Source organism: Arvicanthis niloticus, chromosome 1 (genome assembly GCF_011762505.2).
Source record: "Arvicanthis niloticus isolate mArvNil1 chromosome 1, mArvNil1.pat.X, whole genome shotgun sequence".
NCBI lineage: Eukaryota > Metazoa > Chordata > Mammalia > Rodentia > Muridae > Arvicanthis > Arvicanthis niloticus.
The window spans coordinates 82,010,037-82,034,288 of NC_047658.1; the positions used below are offsets into that span (position 1 = coordinate 82,010,037).

Consider the following 24,252-nt stretch of genomic DNA (forward strand, 5'->3'; position numbering starts at 1 on the left):
ACTTTCTTTAAATTTTGTTTTTTTAAATTTTGAACAGAGTCTTTGTCAGTTGACGAGTCTGGTCTTGAGCTTGTAGTCCTCATGATTTAGCCTCATCAGTAACTGAGATGTAAAGCACGTGGTGTGGTGTGTGCCACCATGCTGAGCAAACTTTTTCTTTGTAAAGCCAAAACCCAGAGATGTATCAACTCAGTATTATATCACTAAGCCATTTAAATTATGCTTTGAGGCCCAAACTAACAACAACAACAATAAAAATAGGATTACTAAAAATGTTATCTCCAGGGTAACTGCTTAGAATAAAACTTCTTTAATTTATCTATTGGGGTTTTTTTGGGTTAATATCAATGTAAATATTCATCCTTTCCTTCAGTCATTGCCAATGCCTTTTGCCTATACAAATGCAAGTGCTGATTCACATAATAGTTTCTGGTGGATACTTTCCTGTCCTCCTCTTTTTCTCTCTTTCAAACCTTCCTCATGTTGATTTGCAGCACTTTTATTGCCTGGTTTTCTTTTCAGAGGTTTTCCTCCACAGTCATCCTTTTGCTCCACATCCCTTCTTGTTGCTGCTACTCAGGGTTAAACAAAACAAAACAAAACAAAACAAAACAAAACAAAACAAAAGCTTTGCTTCACCCATTCCACCTATACACTATAGGGTTCCAATCTGCTTCTCCAATACAAATTGCTCTTGAGTTTCAGATTTATATATTTGAAGCAAGAAACATTTCCCTTGCTTTCAACCCGTTAAAAATGAAACCTGTAATTTTTACTGTAAAGTTATTCCTGCTTTTTAAAATCCTCATTAATGCCTTTAAAATTATTCTGGTCACCCAGACTAGACCAAGGGAACTTTCTTCTTTTATTAGTAATCATTTTATTTGTTTACATGCCAAATGATACCCCCCTTCTGGTTATCTCTCCACAAGCCTCCCATCCCATACTCCCTCTCCTCCCTCCCCTTTGCCTCTATGGGGGTGCTCCACCACCCACTCACCCACTCCCGCCTCACTGCTCTAGCATCCCCCTACGCTGGGCCATCAAATCTCCTCAGGACCAAGGGCCTCTCCTCCTATAGATGTCAGATAAGGCCATCCTCTGCTACATAGGTATTTGGAGCCATGAATCTCTCCATGTATACTCTTTGGTTGGTGGTTTAGTCTCTGGAAGCTCTGGGTGGTCTAATTAGTTGATATTGTTCTTCCTATGGGGTTACAATCCCCTTCAGTTTCTTCAGTCCTTCCCCTTAGCTCTTCTATTGGGGTCCCCAGGCTCAGTCCGATGGTTTGCAGTAAGTATCTGTATCTGTATTGCGATGAATATCTGTATCTGTATTGGTCAGGTGCTGGTAGAACATCTCAGGGAACTGCCATACCAGGCTCCTTTCAGCAAGCACTTCTTGGCATTAGCAATAGTGTCAGAGTTTGGTGTCTGCAGATAGGAGGGATCCTTAGGTTAGGTGGTCTCTGGACGGCCTTTCCTTCAGTCTTTGTTCCATTTTGTTTTTGTCTTTGTCTTTTCTTTGGACAGAAACATTTCTAGGTTAGCAATTTTTAGATGGGTGGGTGGCCCCATCCTTCAACTGGGGGCTGTGTCTATCTACTGGAGGTGGTCTCTACAGGTTCTATCTCCTCTTTGTTGCGTATTTTGGTTAAAGTCATCCCTGTTGGGTCCTGGGAGCCTCTTGCTTCCCTGGCATCTGGGACTTTCTAGTGGCTACCCCCAGTTCCCTATCCCCCACTGCTACATATTCTATTCGATTTCCTGACTCTCTGTACTCTCCTGTCCCTTCCAATACCTGATCCCACTCCCCTTTTTCCCCTATCCTTCTGTCCCAGGTTTCTCACTCCCTCTACCTCCTGTGATAGTTTGCTCTCTCTTCTATATAGAATTGATGCATCCATACTTTGGTCTTTCTTCTTAAGCTCCATATGGTTTGTGAATTGTAATGGTGGGTATTCTGAGCTTTCGGGCTAATATTCACTTGTCAGTAAGTACATACCATGTGTGTTCTTTTGTGTCTGGGTTACCTCACTCAGGATGATATTTACTAGTTCACAGTATTTTCTAGTTTACAGTACCTATTCTAATAATTTGGAATTGATCAGACTTATTGTAATTGTTTTTTAAATGGTTCTCTTGACTTTGGTCTCACATTCTTCCAAATTATCCTTATACAGTAGTGGTACTGATTTTAAAATGCACAATTAAAACAGATCATGCCTTACTTCTGCTTTAGAACCTTTCAACAGGTCCTTACTATTCATACAATCAAACTGTTCAGACTTCTCAGTGACCCAAAGGGTTTCCCACATTTGCTCTCCAGATTTCTATTTTGTGTTTTTTTTCCTTCCCACATGTACTTTTCTTCTACCCCAAGTCATACCAATCTGCCTACAGTTCCAAAATTTCCTGTGACAGCCCTCATGGTTCTGCACATTCTGCTCTTTGTTTGGATTCCTGTCTTTCTTCTTGTACAACTGGGAAGACTTTATTTATTCTTCAGTAATCAGGTTAGCATCTTTTTGTCTGAGAACTCCTCTTTGTTCCCTGCTGTACTTGCTAAGAACTCAGAGCATTTCACACCATGCTGCACTTGTTTACATAGTTTCCCTTCTATTAAACTGAGGGAAAGTGGCTGTAATTTGTTTAAACTGATTTGTAACTTTAGTGTCTAAATAGTGCCTGGTACATGCTAAATGAATGAATAAAGTTCTGTAAAACACAATATTTCCTTGTCTTTAGGATGTTTAATGTTATTATAGATGCAATGGGTTGTTAATATAAGATTTTTTTCTGTTTCTGTTTCTCCCTGTTATCTTGAATAGACCCTAAATCAACATATTTTTTATAGTATAAATTTCCACAAGCCTACAAGAATAGGGTTGAGGGGTATTGTTGTTGTATACCTGTAATCTCAGTGCTCAGGAGGGAAAGACAGGTAGATATCTGTGACTTTAAGACCAGCCTGGTCTACAGAGTTCCCAGCCAGCTAGCCAAGGCTAAACAGAGAAACAGTGTCTCAAAAAATCAAACCAACCAACCAACCAACCAACCAACCAAATAAGTCTATCTAATAATATGTAGTTATTCCATGTATTAATTCTGCACTTTTAGTAATTAGGGCACTAAAACCCTTTATCATTTGCTTTGTGATGAATGATGGCTATTAATTTATTGATAAATTAATGATGATGGAGTTAGGAAAACAAAGACATAGAATAAAATTAAGTTGAAAGTAAGCCTTGAGGAAGAGTTGGACAAATGGTGAGATCTAGAGATCTCTTTGGTAAAACTCAGAATTAATAGAATTATGGGAATCCCCGAAGAGATATGGGAGGTAAAGAGCAGGGTAGATGTAAGAAAAATAAATAAATAAATACACACACACACACACACACACACACACACACGCATCTATACATTGTTATTTACCTTAAGTATGTAATTTAATACATAATAAAAATGCCCAAGATTATAGGCATTTTATAGATAAGGTACATAAGACATCAATAAACTCCAAGGTCATGGAGTGGTAATTAGATCAGACTGACAGTGAGTGTTCTTCATTTACATCATGATGCTTTCTGACAAATTTCTAGAGCTCCTGTGCTGTTGCATGCAGCTTAGTCAAACACACACACACACACAAATATATTATTTGCTTCTATTTGTAATGATCGTGTGTAGGCGGTTTACTTAGCAGTTTAGAGTAATAATAATTATAATTTTATTTTCAACCATACCCATTAAATTTATAAAAGAATTTATATTTATTAATGAGACTAAATAATATATCTAAGAATTTATTTGTAAATTCTTTTGAGTTTCTCTTGCAAAACAGCATGAATAAACTTTAAGCAGGTTTAGCAGAACAAGCTGACTACCAAGTTTTTCTTGGTGTGCTCTACTGCCAGTTCTGTTTGGGATCCAGAAATGACTGCTGTCTGGTGTCAAATGCATTTTGCTCTTGCTGCCTCCCAGAGATTGCTCTGCCTGGCAGTTTGTCACTCTCCTGGGCAAGTATCCAGCTTGTGGTAGTGAGGTGGTTTTGTGGCAGAACTCCACAATTAACCACAAGTTTAGTGTCAACGGTAGGCTGCCACCATCGTGGCTGTGATCCTTCAGATCTGCTGGTATAGCCAGAGTTGAAGAAACTACTGCTTGTCTAAGGAGGGTACAGGAAAACTTGGAAAGAATCTGTATTGTTGTTTATTGTTCAAGGTTGAGCTTTTGGGTATAAAACAACAACAATAACAACAAAAATCTAGGAAATTTCAGATGACTAGTTAAGAGATTTGAGTTGTTACAGTTTAAAAACTCACAACAGTGAATTTTTGGCATAGATATAATTGTTCTTAGAATTAGAAAAAAAGAAAATTTTCAAATAAAATTCAAATATTAGAATATAGTCTTTTATAGCAAAAGAAATCCAGGCATCATCACTTGAATTAAATTAAAAAAAAAAACAAACACCTACATTTCTCGTAAGAATTAAGTTCACACTATAAATAAACTTAAGTATTTTTTGCAAACTCTAAAATGTGTTTTTAATTTTGTAAAAATGGATGTTAAAAATATTTATAAAAATATAGAATCTTGTTTTCTGTTTAAATTATGTCAGAGATTTCTATTCAAATTCTCTGATAAAGCAAAAAGGCAAAACAAAACAAAACCAACATCAGAACATGCAACTGAAAGTCAGATTTGTAAAAAGTGCTTTGAAAAACATAAGAAACGTTGGAAATATCTGATTACTTGCTATAGGATGATGACAGCTAGTCAGAAGACTGAGCTAAGTTACTAAATTTGAATAAGAGAATTATTGTACTTGAAGAGTATATTTTAGAAGTAGCCAGGTAAATATATGCAGCAACAGCATAAATATTTAACAAATAGTACTGTTAATTCCAGTTCCACATAGTGTAGCATCATCTCTACGCCCCTCATACCTAGTATGTATATGTATATATGTATACATATACGTAATTACATAAAATGTATATATACGTATATATATATTTTGCCACCATATACCTTATAGGCATGGTATGTTTAGAGCTAATCCAACATACAAGGGTTACATCAGTACAGAATTTTATACTTGCTTGCTCCTTTGTCTACATTCTCTTTTTTCTCCCACTTTACTTCTGTTCACTTTTCACTACTGATCCAGATATGACTTCCTTCACTTGCCCCAACATCCTCATTCCTCACATGCTCTTCCCATGATAGTCTAGGCAGGTAGGTGATCTTGCTCTGGCCTTTCCAAGTGCAAAAACCATGGTTTAACTCTCTATCAACATTCTATTCCTATCATTTTTAATAGTTATTTTTATTCTATGTTCCACTAGACTATAAATCATTATAATTACAGTATCTTTGTTATCAGGGACCAGGCATTTAATAAAAGTGCATTTATTAATGATGTGATATTAAATGTTTGTGGAGAAGGGTGCTACAGAGGAAGTGAAAGAAGTGATGGAATTAAAGCACAGATGAAAAAAAGTAGGGAGAGAACTATCATAGAGGAGAAACAGTGTCAGCATAAGAGACACACAGTGGGGACATTCTGAAGAGAATATTTTCTTTAGTAGTTATGAATACTTTTAACTAAGTTTTAAATGTGCTATGTTGTACTTTTAAATAATTTATATGCATACTCCCTATTTCCTAGAGATAACAGTAGCTCTGAGGGAGCTGAGAAAAACTGTTTATAGTCTATTTGTTTTTGAATACAGTATAGTTAAGTATTCTGCAAATAGATACCTGATGAACTAAGAATAAGGGGCTGGGGAATGGATAAAGTGGTTGCTGTCTGAGGACCAGAGTTTAGATCTTTACTACTCATTTAAATGTCCAGTAGGCCTGGTATCCCACCTGTAATTCTACCAATAGGAAGCTGGAGATGGCATCCTTGGAGCAAGATGGCTAGGGGATTAGAACTGATGAGAGATCTGGGCTCAGAAAGAGATGTAGCTCAATGATTAAGGTCATAAACCATGGGCCTCCACATGTATATACATATGTGTACTATATGCCCCCACACATGTAAACATGCATACACATATGTATAGCACATACACAGACACATTAAAAAACAAAGGAATAAGTAAAAGGCACACTTCATTCTGAGAAGGGTATTAGCTGGAAGGAAAACAGATATTTTTAATTCCTTTGGGCTACAGAGTTGCCTGAATATTTAAAACAAAATGATCTTTTCTATACTGGAGAAAAGTTAGTTTTTATGCTTTAATATAAATTAGTAAATGTTGAATCTCTCATTTTTTCAAAAGCCTCACAAGGTTAACACGTAACTTACAGGAAAAAAAATCTTAATATTAGAAATTAGGAGGATCTATGACAATGGTTAATTTACTTATTCCTGAAGATTTCTTTCATACTTAAAGTGTACCAGATTGCTTTATGTCTTTTTTCCCCTAAGAAATAAGGACTGGGTTTCACAAAATTCTGTGAGGTTACATTTAGAAGAAATATTCAGAATTTTAAATAACATTTCTTTTTACGATGGCCTTTTTCTAGATTATTTAATTTAATTTTTTTTCCAACCAGGGGTTTCATAGATTGGTTTCACAGATCTACTGAGTGGTCTGGACATTTTTACTTGAAAAAGAGCAACCTAAGGCTGGTTGTGGTGATACATGTCTTTAATCCTAGGACTCAGGAGGCAGAGGCAGTTGGATCTCTGTGAGCTCAGGTCCAGCCTGGTCTACAGAGTTCCAGGATAGCCAGGGCTCTGTAGAGAGACAAAAGAAACCCAAACCAAAATGAAACGCAGCCTACCATTTGCATAACTTTTTTTTCTTTTGCTAATTCCACATTTCCCCAGAGAGATATAATATTTACTAGTTATTTAAAAGATTTTTATTGGTTATTTTATTTATTTATATTTCAAATGTTGTCCCCCTTCCCGGTATCCCCTCTGCAACCCCCATTCCATCTCCCTCCCCCTGCCTCTATGAGGGTGCTCCTCTACCTACCTACCCACCCACTCCTGCCTCACTGCTCTAGCATCTTCCTATGCTGGGGCATCAAGCCTCCACAGGACCAAAGGTCTCCCTTCTCACTGATGCCAGATATGGCAATCCTCTGCTACATATGTAACTGGAGCCATGGGTCCCTCCATGTGTACTCTTTGGTTGGTAGTTTAGTCCCTGGGAGCTCTAGGGGGAGGCTCTACCAGCAAGCACTTCTTGGCATCAGCAATAGTGTCAGGGTTTTAAATACTGTTCTTACTGTATGTTATCACTTTCAACCATGATTTTCAAATATTCTCTTTGCAAGGCCTCTTAATAAATACTTCATAATTTCTTCCATCCTTCTCTCCTTGTCTCCTGTTTTCCCATTCCTCCCACTTTCTCCCTTTCCCTTCTTTTGGTGTTTTGTGTTAGGGTCTTCCTATGTAGCCTAGGTTGCCCTTGAACTCCTCCTGCCTCAGCCTCTTGAATGTGGGATAACTGTCATAAACCACCACGCCTGACTTCTCTTAGGTATCAGATTCTCCGTTGTCTTTTGTTTGACAGTAAAGATGAGAGTCCCATGCCTTGTTCAGTCTTATGTCCTATTCTCTTATACCTATAAGGTCCCATATTGTAAGGAGGCATAGGTGCAGCAGCCAAGATTCATTGAGAACAATTTGATTTTCAAAAGGAATTTCTGGGAATATCGCACTAGAAATGGATTTTCTTTACTTCTGGGTTTAAGAGTTAGGAAAAAAATCCTACCCCACCCCCAAACAGTTGAAAATAAAAGTCAAAAGGGTGGGGAATTAGTTACTAGAAGATATGATGGAAGGAAAAATAGTTGAGACCAAGCACGTGATCTCTTTGTCTTTTGGCTTTACTAAGAACCATTTTTGATGCATCAATGACCAGCAACAGAGAGTTCAGATACAGAAGGTATTTTAATTGTTGGGTAGACCTTAGCGCTGGAATGTTTCAAATGGTACTTGTACGGAAACAATTGCTATAGTCAGGTAACATCTGTCAATGATAAAAGTGTTCTTAGGCATAAGAATAGTTTTTAGGGTCAGTTTTAGGCCCTGAGAATGAAAAGATCAGGACAGGTTCCTCCAGAGTTAATGGAAGTATTAGTGGCTTATTGGGGTAGGTTCTCCTTTAAGGGATACAGAACAAAATTCTTACCCTTTGTTTTAACGACACATGGCAACTCTGGGTATTTGGAACTTGGCAAAGACCCCATTATTAGAAAAATATAATAAATAGGGGGATGCATTGCTTCAGAATGGCTTAGGAGATGAGCAGTAAGTACAAGGATTCCATGTCATTGATCAAACTGAAAAGGGAAGGTAGTCGAGAGACAGGGATTAAGGCCAACTTGGGTAAGAACAAGGCTGGGATACAAAATGCTAAGAGAAGTTAAGTGTATATATTAGGTCTCTGTCACAACATATGACAGTGATATGTTCTTGAACTTAAAGATGAGAACTAAGAAAATCTATTAGTTGTTTAAGTTTGGTAGAAGAATAATTAATTTGCCCTCTAAGAAACGCAGCCTGGTAATCTTTGATGAAGACTATAAATAGAGAAAGGAGTTATTATAAACATAGCTAGCTCATTTTTTTTGTTAAGTAAACTTCTGATCGTCTTGTCACAATCCTTACATTTTATTTTAGAATCCTCAGGCTCTGGGTTGGTGTACAGAGGGATGTGCTCCATCTATGGGCTTTTGAGAAAGTTGGGCTTTTAGATCTACAAAGATCTTGACAACAGCTAAAAGATGTTTAAAGAATTACAAAGCAGAGCAGTTTTGTGAAAGTGGCTTTGAACTCTATTTTCCAGGCAATAGTCCTTTGTACAGACCTCTTCATTTATCAACAATGAAAATTTGCTTAATTTGTGGGGAGCACAAATAATTCAAAAGTTTCTTGTATCAATATGAAAGATGAATCCTAAAGATACCTCTGTGGTTTTGGCATACAGACATTGTAGCTTTCTAAAACCAGAAGACTTTTAAAAGTCATCTAAGCTACACTGCTTCTTTTCACAATGGAAAAGAATGAAACTTGCTTATTAGCAGGGCATCAATAGCTGGTTGGAACTCAACTCAAAGAATGTTGTCTAGTTCCATAGTCTTTTCATTAACATGTCTATTTTATCTCAAATGATAAACTCAGATTTAAAAATAACAATATAATAACTTTAATTTGTTTTATAAGTTATTATTTTAAAACAATGACCTAAAATGGATATTTTAGTAACGGTGATGGCTTGTTTTGTCATGCCCTTCTATACAAACTCAAAATATGTAGGCAAAGTTTCCTATTAATCTTCAATCGATTATGTGTGTCTTTGTGTGTGTGTATGCTGATTTCTGTGTACAGGATTTAAAACATATATTTGTTGAGTTTAGCTAAAATGAGTTCCCTCCTTCATGTCTAGTGGAAAAAAGATTCAGTGAATTTTTATCATTTAGGATATTTGGGTAACAATCAGAATACATTATTAAATATTTTTTCTTTATCCAACACATAAAAAGCCAAGGAAATTCTGGTCTTTTCCCACATTTGTCAAATTCTTGTGTTAATTCCTCAGTGATTTCTATTATGTGTGTGAATTATGACTATATATGAAAATGGTCTGCTTTAGGCCATGGCTGTGGGCTGAGATTAATTGGTGAAAAACAGGCCTGTTTGTGAGATTTACCACACAGTAAGGTTTCTCATCTCCCTGGAAAAATGTGATAATAGCTTTTTAAGAAAAGCAGGCCTGTCATGAGTTTGAAGGGAGAGTTTCCGTGGAAGGAAACAGTTTACACTTTCTAAGGCAGTTATGACTGGTTGGATTCCAGGGCAATCCCTTTTGTTCAGCAAAGTTCTTTTCTTCAAGTTTTAAGTCTGTCTTTGCTAATATCACTTCTACTTTTGTCTTTCCCAGTGTACAAGTTTCATAGGTCTTTCACAGAAAACGTATAATTGGCTTCTTTCGAGGACAGCCTCATTCAAGTTGATGAGTGGTATTAGGATTTATGGGACTCCTTTCCCTCCTTTGCCCCCCAGAACACACTGTTGCACAGAAAAAGTCTCACTTGGAAAGAACTTTTGGGACAGCAAGTCTATGCTGTGGTGGAGTGACAGGGGTGTGAAGCAGTGCATGTCTGGCAAGGATGCCAAACACAGGACTGGATATTAGTTCTCAGCCTCACTGAAAAGACTTCAGCAAGCCATGCTTGCTATCAGAGTACACTCTCCAGGGGCCCTTCCCTCTTGAGCTGCTGAAGTGATTCAAGGCCTGCTGTTGGGCCCCAAATCTACCTTGCCTCGGAAGCCAGATGTGACTGACAGTGTTGAGTTTCTTCATTTTGGTCTGGCCTCAGTTTTGGCTGAGCCTCTCACTTCACATCTCCATTCACAGTCTGAGGTCACACTGTGAGCTCTCACCTCACTAGGCACTGTCCTTAGGGTCTCCCCAAGACCTCGAAGTGACCTGACTGCATCTTTCAGGGCTGTATGTGACTTACCACCAAAGTGGACTGTGTTGGGGGGCGTCTCGGGACTGTGGTCAGTCCCTCCCATCTGCCAAAGAGCTGGTCGCTCTGCAGCAGTCCGGGGGTAGGCGTTCCAACTTCAGTGGTGGCGCTCTCGGTGGCCCGAGCGCGCTCCCCGAGGGGTCCGAGTCTGGCAGCCTGATGCGACGGCCGTCTCACTGGAGCAACCAGCCGGGCCTCGGGCGCGCGCTCACCCGCAGGGTCCCGGATGCGCATCCCGACGCGGGTGGCTGCCGCCCGAGTGGCGACCGGCCGAGTCACGGGAGCGCGCGGGGCCGCCGGCGGGGCGCGCGCCCGGCAGGGGCAGCCGCGGGGGGAGGAGCGCCCGATCGCGCGCCCAACGGACCAGGCTGCGGCCGTGAGGTAACTGTTGAAGCGCGCGGGAGCTGAGAGGTGACGCCGCCGTCTCCCGTCCCGAGCCCTGCTTGAGGGGAAAGGGAAGAGGCGTCCGCGGCGGCCCCGGGACACCAAGAAGCCCTTCTCTCCGCTCTCCGCAGCCGGCATGAGGCGGACGCCGCCGCCCCTCAGCCCGCGCGCCGGGGATCCCGGGCGGCGGCGGCGGCGGGCGCAGCCGTGACCGCTCTGCAAAGCTCAGGGCGCCCGGAACGCGGAGGGCGCGGGGTCGGTGAGCGCCAGCGGCCCCCGGGCGGCCCGGGGGCCATGAGGAAGGACGAGCGCCAGCGGGACGCGCCAGCCATGAGGTCCCCGCCGCCGCCACCGGCCGCGGCCGCCTCGCCCCCCGAGAGCCTGCGCAACGGCTACGTGAAGAGCTGCGTGAGCCCGCTGCGGCAGGACCCTCCGCGCAGCTTCTTCTTCCACCTCTGCCGCTTCTGCAACGTGGAGCCGCCGGCGGCCTCGCTCCGCGCCGGGGCACGCCTCTCGCTCGGCGTCCTGGCCGCCTTTGTCCTGGCCGCGCTGCTGGGCGCGGGGCCCGAGCGCTGGGCGGCCGCGGCGGCCGGGCTACGGACACTGCTGAGCGCATGTTCGCTCAGCCTCAGCCCGCTCTTCAGCATCGCCTGTGCCTTCTTCTTCCTCACCTGCTTCTTGACGCGCGCGCAGCGCGGCCCGGGCCCCGGCGCCGGCTCCTGGTGGCTGCTGGCGCTGCCCGCCTGCTGCTACCTGGGCGACTTCGCGGCGTGGCAGTGGTGGTCGTGGCTGCGCGGGGAGCCGGCGGCGGCGGCGGCGGGCCGGCTCTGCCTGGTGCTGAGCTGCGTGGGGCTGCTGACGCTCGCGCCCCGCGTGAGGCTGCGGCACGGCGTCCTGGTGCTGCTCTTCGCCGGCCTGGTGTGGTGGGTGTCCTTCTCTGGCCTCGGGGCTCTGCCGCCCGCGCTCAGGCCTCTGCTGTCGTGCCTGGTTGGGGGCGCGGGATGCCTGCTAGCCCTGGGCTTGGACCACTTCTTTCAAGTCCGGGAAGCCTCTCCTCCCCTGCGCTCGGCGAGTACCGCGGATGAAAAAGTGCCTGTGATCAGACCCCGGAGGAGGTCCAGCTGCGTGTCGCTGGGAGAAAGCGCGGCCGGTTACTATGGCAGTGGCAAGATGTTCCGGAGACCGTCGTTGCCTTGCATTTCCCGAGAACAGGTAGGGTTCTTGGGCGGGCATGGTCTGGTAAGAGGAGCGCGGGTGGACCGCTTGCGTGTCCCCGGCGCAGGAGCGCAGCTGCGAAAGCGCGTGGAAAGCAAGGGGCAGGAACCTGTGTTCTGGGATGGAAGGGTTGCCCTAGTGCATGGGGCTCTTCAAAAAACGCAGAAGCCAGTGGCTTTTTACCAGTGAATGGAAATGAAATCATCCACTCCCTGACTTAGCTTATGTAGGAGGAGAGTTTTCAAGAATGAGGTGACTGACTTGAGGTTTAATAGATTGGACTACTCCTACTTTGGACATACTGAGCTCCTACATGTGGCATTTTGGTCCAGTTTATGTGTTTGCTATTAAAATGAGGATGCCTGCCTGGAGGCGACAAGCTGCCTTTAGAATAAAAGTATGTATGCAGATTTTTCAACAGCACAGTCTCATCACAAGTGGTGATGTGGGAGGACAAATGTTTTCATAATTCAAAGAACAGGAATGAACCTTGGATTTGAGACTTGGTTTAGATGAATAGACAGCAGTATACAGTAATACAATTAAAAATGTTTTTACAGACTAACTCATGAGCTGTGTATTTCTTGCATAATTAGGAGAAAGTTTTAGCAATTTAACCTTTAAACTTAGTAATGTGTGGAAAGATGCCCAAAACATTTCCTCCCCCAACTCCCATAGGCTTTCATATTTTGTTTTTAAAGGCATTGAAATCATCACAAGGGAATGAACTTGTATCTGTATTGCGTTGGGAAATCTACCTGGTCTACACTACCAAGAGGTCCTTTAAGTATTGCTGCTCCATTGAGCATTTACCGAGTGCAAACCTTTTACATTTACTGTGTTAGATCTTTCCAACTGTGTTTGGTTGGGTAATAGTAACATTGGTTTAGACAGCCGCGTTCAGGCAGACTGAAGATCTAGGGCCAAAAAAATGACAGTGTTAGGGTCTGATTAGATTTTTAAGTTCTCAGAGGTGTGTTCTCTGCAACTTAGAGGGTAACTGTAGGAACTTTATGGAAGATTGTATATCCTTAGGAGTAAGATTTTGCTGATAAGTGATACTTTTTCATACTGTGATCCAGAAGACAGGAAACAGAAGTTTCTTGTCCTTAACACTTTTGAGGCACTGGTTTCTCTGTCTCTTGTGTTCCCTTCAAAATAATCTGTGAGTCACTACATTGATTTTTATGGTTCATTTAACACTGATCTGTATATATCACGAGAAAGCATTTTCCTTCTGTTTTCTTTTCTTTTCTTTTTGAGACAGGGTCTTGCTGTATATTCTTGTCCAGCTATCTTGGGTGGGCCTTGACCTGGAGGATCTTCCTGTCTCCTGCTCCTGAATGTACCACTTTGCTTGGCTTTGTAGGCCACTCTTACGCTCTGTTATTATTTGGCCAGATGCTAGGAAAAACAAACAAACCAGTTACATCTTTTATTTACTACAAGCACAAATAGACAATGTTTAGAAAAATGTCTATCAAGTGAAAACTTGTTGATAGAAGATTTGCTATCAGCTGGTATCAGCTATTTTCATGGATTGGAATAAATTTGACTTTTATGTGACTAGATTGCATTTTTAACATTGGGAGAGTCCTTTAGCATAGTTTTGCTGATTTTATAGAGGGTTTTCAGGGAAACATTACAGTTTAAATATTTTGGTTGTAATCTATTGGTTAGTTATGAACAGTTAGGTCTGTTCTATTGTAAATTAAAAAGTTCTAGTCTTCTTTTCCTAGTGTGGTGTTTTGTTTTTTTTTTTTTTTTTTTTTTTTTGCTATTAAAACATTTTTTTTTTCCAGCCTTCAGTGCAGTATTATTCCAGGTAATGTCACTTATTATTTGTATTGGAAGAAAATACAATTTACGCTTGTAAAGACAGCATATTTTCTGAGAGTGAAAAACCCTTATTCAGATTCTACTCCAGTTAGAACCATTTGAGCATCTTAAAGTATATGTTAATAGTTCAGAGGTGTGAACATGGTTATTTACTGTTTAGTGTCCTTAAATGATACCATTTGGGCATTTCTAGATAAAGATTTTTTTTTTAACCCAGCAAAGATTATAATACAAGAATTTTTTGTTTATGCTGTTCTTGAAGTTTAACATAGAGGATTTATATATTATGTTAGAAAGGATGTATATTATGTTAGAAAGTTAAGAAATCAGTACTTTTATGGAAACAGAAGATTAAGTGGCTTTCTAATTGTTGAAGTGTCGTATATGTTAATTGTAAAAACATATTTTTTGTTTCAGAAAGTAACAAGACTTTAGGTGAAACTTGACATAAGACGAAATTATCTGGATTCAGAGGCAGAGAGTTAAAGGATCAAATCTTGGCCTACCTGTTTAACTTTGGATACATCAGTAAACTCCTCTGTGTCTATGTACCTGTAGCTGACTGAATTCTATAATACCTACTATTCTAAAGTAATTTCATTCAGCAATTTTATGCTTCCTGTAGTATATAAATAAATGATATGAAGTCACAAATGAATAATTTTAAAAAGTTTTATTTTAATGTTGAAGGTTATTACTGCTATCCTATGCCTTTTTCAAAGTATGATTGGGGAAAATGAACAAATCTACATTTTTTGAAGAAAACTTTTATATAAAAAGTTAATTTGTTCTTGTGATAAAATTGTTGAAATATTTTCTGGAATTTAAATATCTTAACATCTTTGAAAATATTTGAAAATGCAAATCAACATAAATGTTTTTATTTACATGAGAATAGAGGTAGAGTAATTTTTGACTTTTAAAATATTATTTATTAGGTAACATATTAAAAATAATGTCATGATTATAAAATATTTATACATTACATTTATAATATTTAAATATTGTATATATGTCAGTTCTTAATTAAGGCCCTCTTTTCAAAACATACCTAGCAATTTAAGATTAAAATCTAATTACTGCTGACCTTTTTTGTGGGTTAATGAAAGAAGCAGTAAGTTTACAGTGTGCCAGGATCAGGCCGGAACTAAGAGGAAGTTAAAAAAAATCAATTGTCTATATGAAATCTATGACAAAATTGTATGATATTTCTGTTCCATTTCTATTGTATATTTTACAGTGTACCGGTCAGCTTTGCAACGCTGTCATTACCTGTGTTCTTATTTACAGGTGAGGTTTAGAAAAATGGGATTTGGTGTGCTATTTTTCTATACCTAAAATACCAAGTGCTTTCTAAATGGTTAGGTAAATATTTAAAAATCCTGTGGCCTTCATGATCATAAATACTATTTAAAATGTTAATTTTATTTAAAAAGTGCATGTATGTAATGTGAAGACTTTAAAGAGGAGATTTAAAAGTGGGATTATTTAATGCTCTCAAGTAATATGCAAGGCATACCTCACTGTACATTTTTTAAAATAATATATTCATAGTTTTGAAATTTATTTCATAGCTTTAGTGAGCATTTTAGTCTTTTGTTGAAATTTGTTAGTAGATCTCTACTGTTGCAGAGTTGACCACATTTAACAATAAAAGTTGGCTTTGTGACAGAATATTTTAATCTTACTGAATAGTAACGTTTCTGTAACATGTTTTCATTCTGAGTGAAAGGCACTCACAGGTAAAGCTGTGAGATTTGTTTTCATTGTTAGGAGGCTGACTTCCCCAGCGATTTGGCTCATCTTTCATTCTTGTCCCTCTTTCCTTTTCATTAGGTCAGCCTATTTCCTTAGCACACACTCTAGGCTTTCTACATCCCTTCCAGAGCAGGGAGAATCTGCACATGCTGAAAAGCTTATTTTACTGTAAATGTTTGTATAGATGACATTGGAGAAATTTAGAGTTTAGTTGAAATCTTATTACTCAAGGAGAGAAAGGGAGAGAAACTGAATCTTAGAAGAATGAAAAGATTGGGTTCAGGCTATGCTGTAAGATGTTGTGAAAATGAGGCCTAGAACTTAGATCTCACTTCTGCTCCACCTATACTTTCCACAAAGAGCCCATCTACCTGCAGCCACAGTTTTCTAAAGTTGCTGTATTTAATTTTCCAGATATTTTCAATTATGTGATAAAGAGCAATGTCTTTAGTTATACAGTGAGAACAAATGGGAGAAACGGGAGGGAGAATTAGGCGAGGGTCTTGAAAATCAGAGTCCATGATAATATTGAAGGTGAAATTTATGTTATGTACCAGACTTGCCAGGGTTCAGCTATTCTCAAGATCAGTTGCCATCAAGGGCAGCTTTGTAATATGTCTTGGAAAAAGAGGGGAGATGAGGAGAGTAGAAAGAAGTGAATTGACCAGCCTGCTGTGCCAGAAGGCATTTAATTTAAACAAAACTTACTGAACTGTGATAGCTAAACAAAGCTTTAGGGAGCTGGAACCTGTCTGTGGGCATTTCTTGACAGTTTATAGCATTGAGCTGGTGTTTGCTTGTTATGTACAAGTAGATCTAGGCTAACTTAGGTGTTGGTTAGAAGCCGGTTATTTTGATAGACCTTGGGGTCAGAGACTGTTCCTCCCAGTGATTTTTTTTACCCCCTAGAACTTACTTAAAAGCTTTAATTTTTCTAGGAAGTATTCTCTATCTTTATAGGTTTCTTTTTTTTTTTGATCACCTATATGTTTGAGTAATTCTTTATCACATTTATTTCTTACAACTTGCATTCAGCACATCTTAAATGTATTTAATTATACCTAAAATTTTTAACAAGAAATGTCTTTCACAAAGGAATATCTATATATTCATATAGTTAAATGGTTTAAAGGAAACCAAACCAAACCAAACAGGTAACATAGTCACTGCTTGGTTCCTTTGAAAGCTCTTCATTCCTCATCTTCTTTTTCATCACATTCTTCTCCCTCAGGCATTAATTATAACCCTCTATGAATGTACACCTAAATAATATCAGTAATCTTGCTTGCTTTTTAACTTTAGATAAATAGAAATATACTGCATGCATTTACTGTATAACCTTACACTGTGTATGGCAATTTCTGAGATACATTCATACTAAAGTGGATAGTTGTAGTTCATTTTTCAGTATTGTATATTATTTCATTCTCTAGATATAGTAAATTTACCTCTCCTTTTTATCGCTTGTAGACCCTTGGGTGTTTTTTTTTATTAGTTTTTTTTTTTTTTTTTTTTTGCTATTATGAATAGTGCTACTATGAAAATTCTTGTTACTATTTCCTGTTACAAATATATGTATATAGAAGTAGAATTTGTTGGGATACATGATGTGTTTATTCAGCTTTTCTTTCTATAAGCAGAGTAATAGTACCCTAAAGATATCTGTGTTCTAATTCCTTGAGTTTCTATGTTACCTTATATACATAGCAGAGGAAACTTTACAGATAAGATCAAGTTTAAGAATTTTGAAATGGGGAGATGATCCAGGATTATCTGAGTTGACTCACTGTAATCACACAGGTCCTTACAAAAGAGAATAGAGATGGAAGAGGTCAGAGGAGATGGGGCAGTGGACATGGTGCTGGTGTTAGGATTCAGCTAGTCTACCTCTGCTAGCTCTGATGTTTTAAGAATCATAAACCAGGGAAAGCTAGTGGGGAAAGAAACTGTAAAAAGCAAAAGGACAGCTTTCCTCAGAAAGTAGTGAATCCCTGCCAACCTCTCCATCCACTGAGACATGGAGTCAGCCAGTTTTTCTTCCTGTATAGCTGTGATACGGTTGCCTTGTTTACATCTTTGAGTTTATTTTGTTACTGGATTATACTATTTTGCTAGAGCTGTAACAATGAAGCACCACAAACCTGGTGATTTAAAGAATTTAAATAGACTTATATTTCTTGAAGCTAGAAGATGAAGATGCCTCCAGGCTTGGTTCCTTCTGAAGACTGTTCTATAACATATGTATGACTTGAGATTTTGGATATGCCAAGCCTTGAAGATTCTAAAATGACGAGTACAAAGTATTTCAAGGAGATAACATACTAATAATAGAATATATATATATATATATATATATATATATATATATTATAATTACAATTTGATACGGTAACAAATGTAATAGAGGTATGAACTAGGTACGGTGAGACTGTCATAAAAGGGACAACCAACACACTGCACAAGTTAGAAAGCCTTCAAGAAGTATGTAACAATAGAGCTTAAATTTCAAAGGAAGTTACTTTGATATAATGCAAATAAAAATGAATTAAAAATTTTACTTCTATGCTTTTACAAGGAACTTTTAAAAGTCTCTATTCTAAATACAAAAAATAAGTGATTTTTTTTCCCATCAACCTAGATTCTGAAAAGTCATATAAGATAGACCCTTATGAAATCAGATAAGAATGTTCATCATTCAGTAGCTAGGCAATATTAACACCCCAAACAGATGCTAATGTGATAATATTATAACTATTATGTTAATAATTACATTAATAACAACATTATAACAATAATAGAGGCAATAAATTTTACCTAGGCTTAGAAAAGAGATTATTATAAGTTGATAGAATGATTGTAAAGTGCTTTAACAATGCTGTGAACTAAGTAAGTATTGGGCTCTGTCCTGCAACTAGAAATAAAAGTGATAAATTTCTTCAAATCACTTACTTTGTATGTAGAAAATACTATAGGATGATAAGTGTCATTTCTAGTATAGAGCATTCCTCTGAGAAATACTCCACTTGAAGGGGCAGATGAGACAGCTTGATAGTAAAGTTGAAGGGACTGGAGAGATGCCTTAGTCAGTAACGTGCTTGCTGCCTGAGCATGAGGACCTGAATTTGACATCCAGAACCTATTAGAGAGCCTGATTATGGAGATGTGTGTTTATGGTACTGCTGCTATGGATGTGAAGACAGGAGGATTCCTGTGCCTTTCTGTTCAGCCAATCTAGCCTGACTGGCGAGCTTCAAGGTAATGAGATGCCATATTAAATAGGAAGTAGATGATGTTTTTGAAGAGGACATCAGAAGTTGTCTTGTGGTGTTCACAGAGCACACATCTGTACCCCTGCACATAAACACAAGCACACACTAGAAGTCAAACATTTAAAAATACCTTTGGTAAAATTTTTAAAACTATAGTGGCATGGTAAGACAATATTAGGACTGGAGGTCTATCTATCTATCTATCTATCTATCTATCTATCTATCTGTCTATCTACCTATCTATGTATCTATGTGTGTGTTTGTATGTGTATATATATACACACATATATATGTATATATATACACATATATGTAAATTATATATATGTGTGTGTGTGTGTGTGCAGTTCATTCACAGTAAGTACATTCACTTAGCTACGTAGGCATCAACTACCATTTATCTATAGAATGATTTTTTACCTTCCAAAACTGAGTAGTATCTCATACCTGCTAAACTAATAGCTCTCTTGTCCTTTATTTTCTCAGGTCCCCAGCAACCATCAGTTTCCTTGATGTCTTTGGATTTGATTACTCTAGGAACTTCAGATAAATTTAGTGAGCTATAGTTGTTCTTTTGTGACTGGCTATTTTACTTAGCATATATTTGTTGCAGCATGTCTCAGAATTTCCTTTATGTGACTAAATAGTATTCTAAATATGTACCAATTTTATTTAATACATTCATTTGGGGATATGTAGACTAGCATGCTTCCACCTTCTAGCTACTGTGAATAATACAGTGTTTTTAAATGTGGTTGCTTTAGTGTCTGTCATCAGTTCTTTAGGGCATATTATCAGAAGTAGAGCTACTGAATTCTATCCAACATACCATTTTCTACAAGTGGTGGCCTTATATTATTTTTCTGTGTTATTTATATGATTAAAGTTTTTTTTTTTTTTTTTTTTTGAATTACAGGCTGGTAGCTAGAATTAGAGTAGGTTAGCTTATGAGATAATGATTTGAGTATCAGGGAATGTTCAAGGGAAGACTACATAATGTTTTAAGGTATATACATGCTTCAAGTTGACAGGAATTAGACAAATGTCAGATCTCCTGGAACTGAATTTATAGATAATTGTGTGCCATTGTAGTGCTTGGAATTGAACCTTAGTCCTCTGGAAGAATAGCCAGTGCTCTTAACTGCTGACCCATCTCTCCAGCCCCTGACAAAATCTCGAGATAACCTCCCAACTACTACAACAGTCTATTACTTTATTCTCCAAGTCTATGAAAATTGAAGCGTATGGATTGTGTTTGATTTCCTTTTCCTCATTTCTTTTTGTCCTTCCTGATAAACTATTCCTGACCTTCTCCCAACAATACAGTTTAAATGTCATCTTTCTTTTACTTGTTTTTTGAGATAGAGTTCATGTAGCCTAGATTGGCCTTGAACTTGATATGTAGCCAAGGATCATCTTGAATTTCTGGTCCTCTTGCTTCTACCTACCAAGTTCTAGAATAATAGCTATGTCTATCTTTCTATGTTTAACAGTATTTTGTTGTGCATGGAAAATGTGCCAAGTTTTGTTCCATGTAAGTTTCTGCTCTAATAGCATGTTAAAAATTCTGGGAAAAGTACAGTGAGGTAAGGTAACTTGAGGTAGTTTGGGTATTGTAATGCATGGAAAAAATAGAGCATAAAAGTGGACAAAGAAACAGTAAGGCCTGGGCTTGTGGAGGTATAGATGTGTTGTTTCCAAATGTAGCGGTTAGGGAAAGCCTCTCTGAAAAGGTGGCGTTTTAACTAGCACATGAATGTTGATCAGGAACTGTCATGTGGGGGACGCACTCAACTAGTCAGAAGACTAGCAGAGGCAAAGGCTTCATGGTGGGAAATAGCTTGGCATACTTTGGTGTTAGAAAAAAACCTTTAGTGTCTAGGGAGTGTAGGAGAGGTAAGAGTGGATCTCAGAATGCCTTGTAGACTACATTAGTGTTTACATTTCATTATAATTGAATCCTAATGAGGAGTCACACAATGATTTATGATATACTTTATATTTTAGAAAAGCTGCTCTGGCATATTTATGGGCTGTTTGTTGACAGAGAGCAGCTATTATGAAAGTAGCAAGACAGGAGGCTGTTGCAGTTGTCCAAGTGAGAGATAATAGTGGCTTGAACTGTCTTAGGTAATTTTTCCTTTCTATCATTATCTCTGCATATCGATACTTAGACTATTCTTTTAAAAAGTAGTACATGGTACCTAAAAATATTGTTAAAATACCTTTACTTTGCAGTTTTAGTTAGGTATGCAACTGCTGTCACCGTTAGATTTGTGGTTTCTTAAGCATAAGCTAAAAGTCTCATCCTTCTTCATAATTTATTACTATTATCATTGCAAGTATCACAGAGTTACTAATTTTGTGTTTGTGCTGGTTGGTTTTTATTGTTAACTTCACAAGGATCTTTAAAGTTGGGCCCAACTCAGGCAGATGGTTTATGTGCAAATCTGGACACAGATTCAGTGTCTGGAGCTCATGCCTTAAAAGAGTATACCTAGACTTAAAATGGTAGCAAACTTTCTGAAAGTTTTCCTTTGAGCCTCATATGTGCACATGGCACATTAGAACCTGTACTCTTACATACCCAATAAGTAAGTAATTAAGAAAATAAAAATCCCCAAGTGTAAGCTTGGAAAGTTCTATTGATTCCTTTTGGTAACATGATAGTTTTATTAAATCCAACCAAAATATCTCCCAGATATCATTTTTGTTAATAGGTATGTAAATGAATATGATGGTTTGTTTTCTGAGATCTAACTCCATGGCAAGTTTATCTATGTATCTGTACTCAGAAATAGCAGAAGAATATCTGGACAGATCCAAGAATATATAGTAGTTGTTAAAGGAATGCTCAAGCAATCCATTGTAGTGGAATTTTAATATAGCAACATGGCTGCTCTGATCATATCCAGAGTCGTCCTAGGTCTGTGTGATCTGGCTGGAATGTAGACACGTCACACACCTTTAACTCCTCTGGCTAGAATACAGACACATCTGTAGTACACATCTTTAAGGTAAAATTAGTTTGTAGAAGGAAGCAGCCATGATTGAAAGTGACATCTAATTGAGGAATAGACAAAGTGATGAATCAGAGAAAGATTTGACAGAATGAATCAGAGATAAGATATACTTAACTCTCACATGAACAGCATAGGAAAGAGAAGCACCTCAGGGAGAGTTGAGTCAGTTGGGAGTCAGGGCAGTGAGTGCAGTTGCAGTGGAGTTGAGGCAGTTAAATTCAGAGAATAAGAAGTAGCTATAAGACAAGGATAGATTGCCAGAGTTAGTTTGAAGCCAAGCAGAACAATTCAGTGAAAAGCTGAGAGAAGCCAGATTGAATCATTCTGCTTGGAGAGGAATTTGAGCCAGAACAGTTGAGTTGAACCATCCAGCTAGAGCTCAGAAAAAAACTAGAAAGGGTGAGCTTATTCAACAGTAAACCTCTAAGATGATAATTACATCAGGCAGATAAAAGTTACATTTATATTTGGCATCCAACATGGGGCCTGAACACTTAATCCTGAGATTGAGTCTCATGTGTACTCACTGAGCTTAAAAGTCACACTTAACAATTCATAAATTGAACTGTGATGAGATTAAGGAGCTATGAAAAACATAATCCTGGAATTCCCTCTTTTTCTATTTTCATTTGTTTAATAAGCATTTACTTTATGTCTTCTTTCACTGGTCAGGTGGATTTACTGTTTGGTTTATTAGTATCCAATCATAATTTTAAATTATGATTAGAAAGGTAAAATCTTTGCTAATTAGAGTTACTAGTCAGCATTTTTCAAATTAGTATTGCAATCTGCTTTTGTTAGCCAGTACAAAATTTGTAATTTTAATTATATCTAATGTATTAATGAGAATTCATAAGAAACATTTTCCACAGAATCTACACTCAGTTTTATTTCTATGCTAATAACTGGAAAGTATGTATTTTTATTATATCTAAATTATACTCTTTATATTAAAGAAATTAAAATTTTCACTTTCACTTGTTTTTCATCATAGGGAAACATGAGTGTTTCCAAGAAATTATGTATTTCAAAATTTGTGACTGCTTTTTATGTCTCAAGAAATCCATTGATTCTTTACATGTAAAATCTTCAGGAAATCAGAGTTGCTTGTTTTCATGCTTATTGAAAAATGGACACCAAACCCTAGCAACTGAAAGCAAATAGAAATACGTTACTACCTGTGTCTAAGTGCTGACACTTATGTCAGCAGCTTGTCTTGTTTATTGGTAACTCTTTCAGTTGTGTGTTTACAATTGGTCTTTTGGGGGGGCATAGCTGCATGACTAAATAATGTACTCTGCACTGTCTGATTATGCTCTGTATACACTTTAAGATATGGTATACAGGCCTATTTATTGCTACTTAGTATTGCTGTTTAGTTTTATTTATTTTCTTTATCAAGAATACACTACTATTCCTCTTTGCTAGCTAGCAGTAGGCTGTTGACTGTGTTTCTAATAAAATGTCTTTGTGTAGGGCATTGAATATGATTCTGGAAAAATTATTAAACTAGATCCACATGGCTGTTAAGCCATATGACTTATTTTAAAGAAGAAAGTTTAAGATTTTAATGGTGGAATAATTTGAGTTTGACTTGAGTTTGTTAAGGCCTAGAATTCAGTTGTGCCTGTTTTCTTAAAATTATTAACTACTCGTTTAAAGCTTAACATTGAACTTTTAAATGAAGTTGAGAGTATTTCAAATGTTATGGGATTGTTTTTATTTTTTATTTTTTTGTCTAGGTAGAAAAGGTCAATAAGCAGTTGGAAATAGTGTGAGGCAAGAAATATACCTTGTTATTCAGTACATTTTATTGACAGCTCTGTGTCAAGGATTTTGGCTTTAGAATTTATGCAGAATACAAGCTAGTCATCTTTTTTTCCTGTAAAGTTGTAATACAGTCACTAGATCCTAGAAGGGAGGATTGTTTGTTTTGAGAGTTATAGTTGACATTTAAAAATGGGTGAGATTAAAAAATTTAAAAAAATTTTTAAAAATATTTTTCATTTTTATCTCTATGGTATGTAGTATTGGAGTGACTTTTAGGCATTTGAGAATCCAGCTGAAGGGAAGTTAAGTTTGGGGTTTACACTTCATTTAGGTGGCACATACTTATGTTTTTCTCTTGCTATTTCCTAGTACAGATACATTTCCACTTGCCATAGAGTAATATCCTCATAAAGCCACCATAAGTCAAAAATATGTTAAAATGCACTGTAATCCACTCAACCCACCAAACATCATAGCTCAGC

The 24,252-nt window shown here is 38.1% G+C and overlaps 2 protein-coding genes across 12 annotated transcripts in view; one reads left to right on the top strand and one right to left on the bottom strand.

Annotated features, from left to right (window-relative positions):
* The window catches only part of LOC143443667 (uncharacterized), a 69,418-nt gene extending 58,384 nt beyond the window's left edge, over positions 1–11,034 (bottom strand). For 9 of the 11 annotated variants that reach the window (XR_013112825.1, XR_013112829.1, XR_013112830.1 and 6 more), the window contains exon 1: positions 10,504–11,034. Coding sequence is in view for 3 of the 11 variants with exons in the window: in XM_076941263.1 (XP_076797378.1) it covers positions 10,504–11,034 (531 nt within the window). In the remaining 8 variants the exon portion in view is untranslated. Of the gene's footprint in view, positions 1–948; positions 1,524–10,503 lie in introns of those variants that run through there. The other 2 variants (XM_076941247.1, XM_076941241.1) reach the window with 2 other exon arrangements.
* Pde3b (phosphodiesterase 3B) overlaps positions 10,886–24,252 on the top strand; it is a 131,430-nt gene continuing 118,063 nt past the window's right edge. Inside the window, exon 1 of the mRNA XM_034487275.3 lies at positions 10,886–12,108. Coding sequence (XP_034343166.1) covers positions 11,191–12,108 — 918 coding nt within the window. The 5' untranslated portion in view covers positions 10,886–11,190. The remainder of the gene's footprint in view (positions 12,109–24,252) is intronic.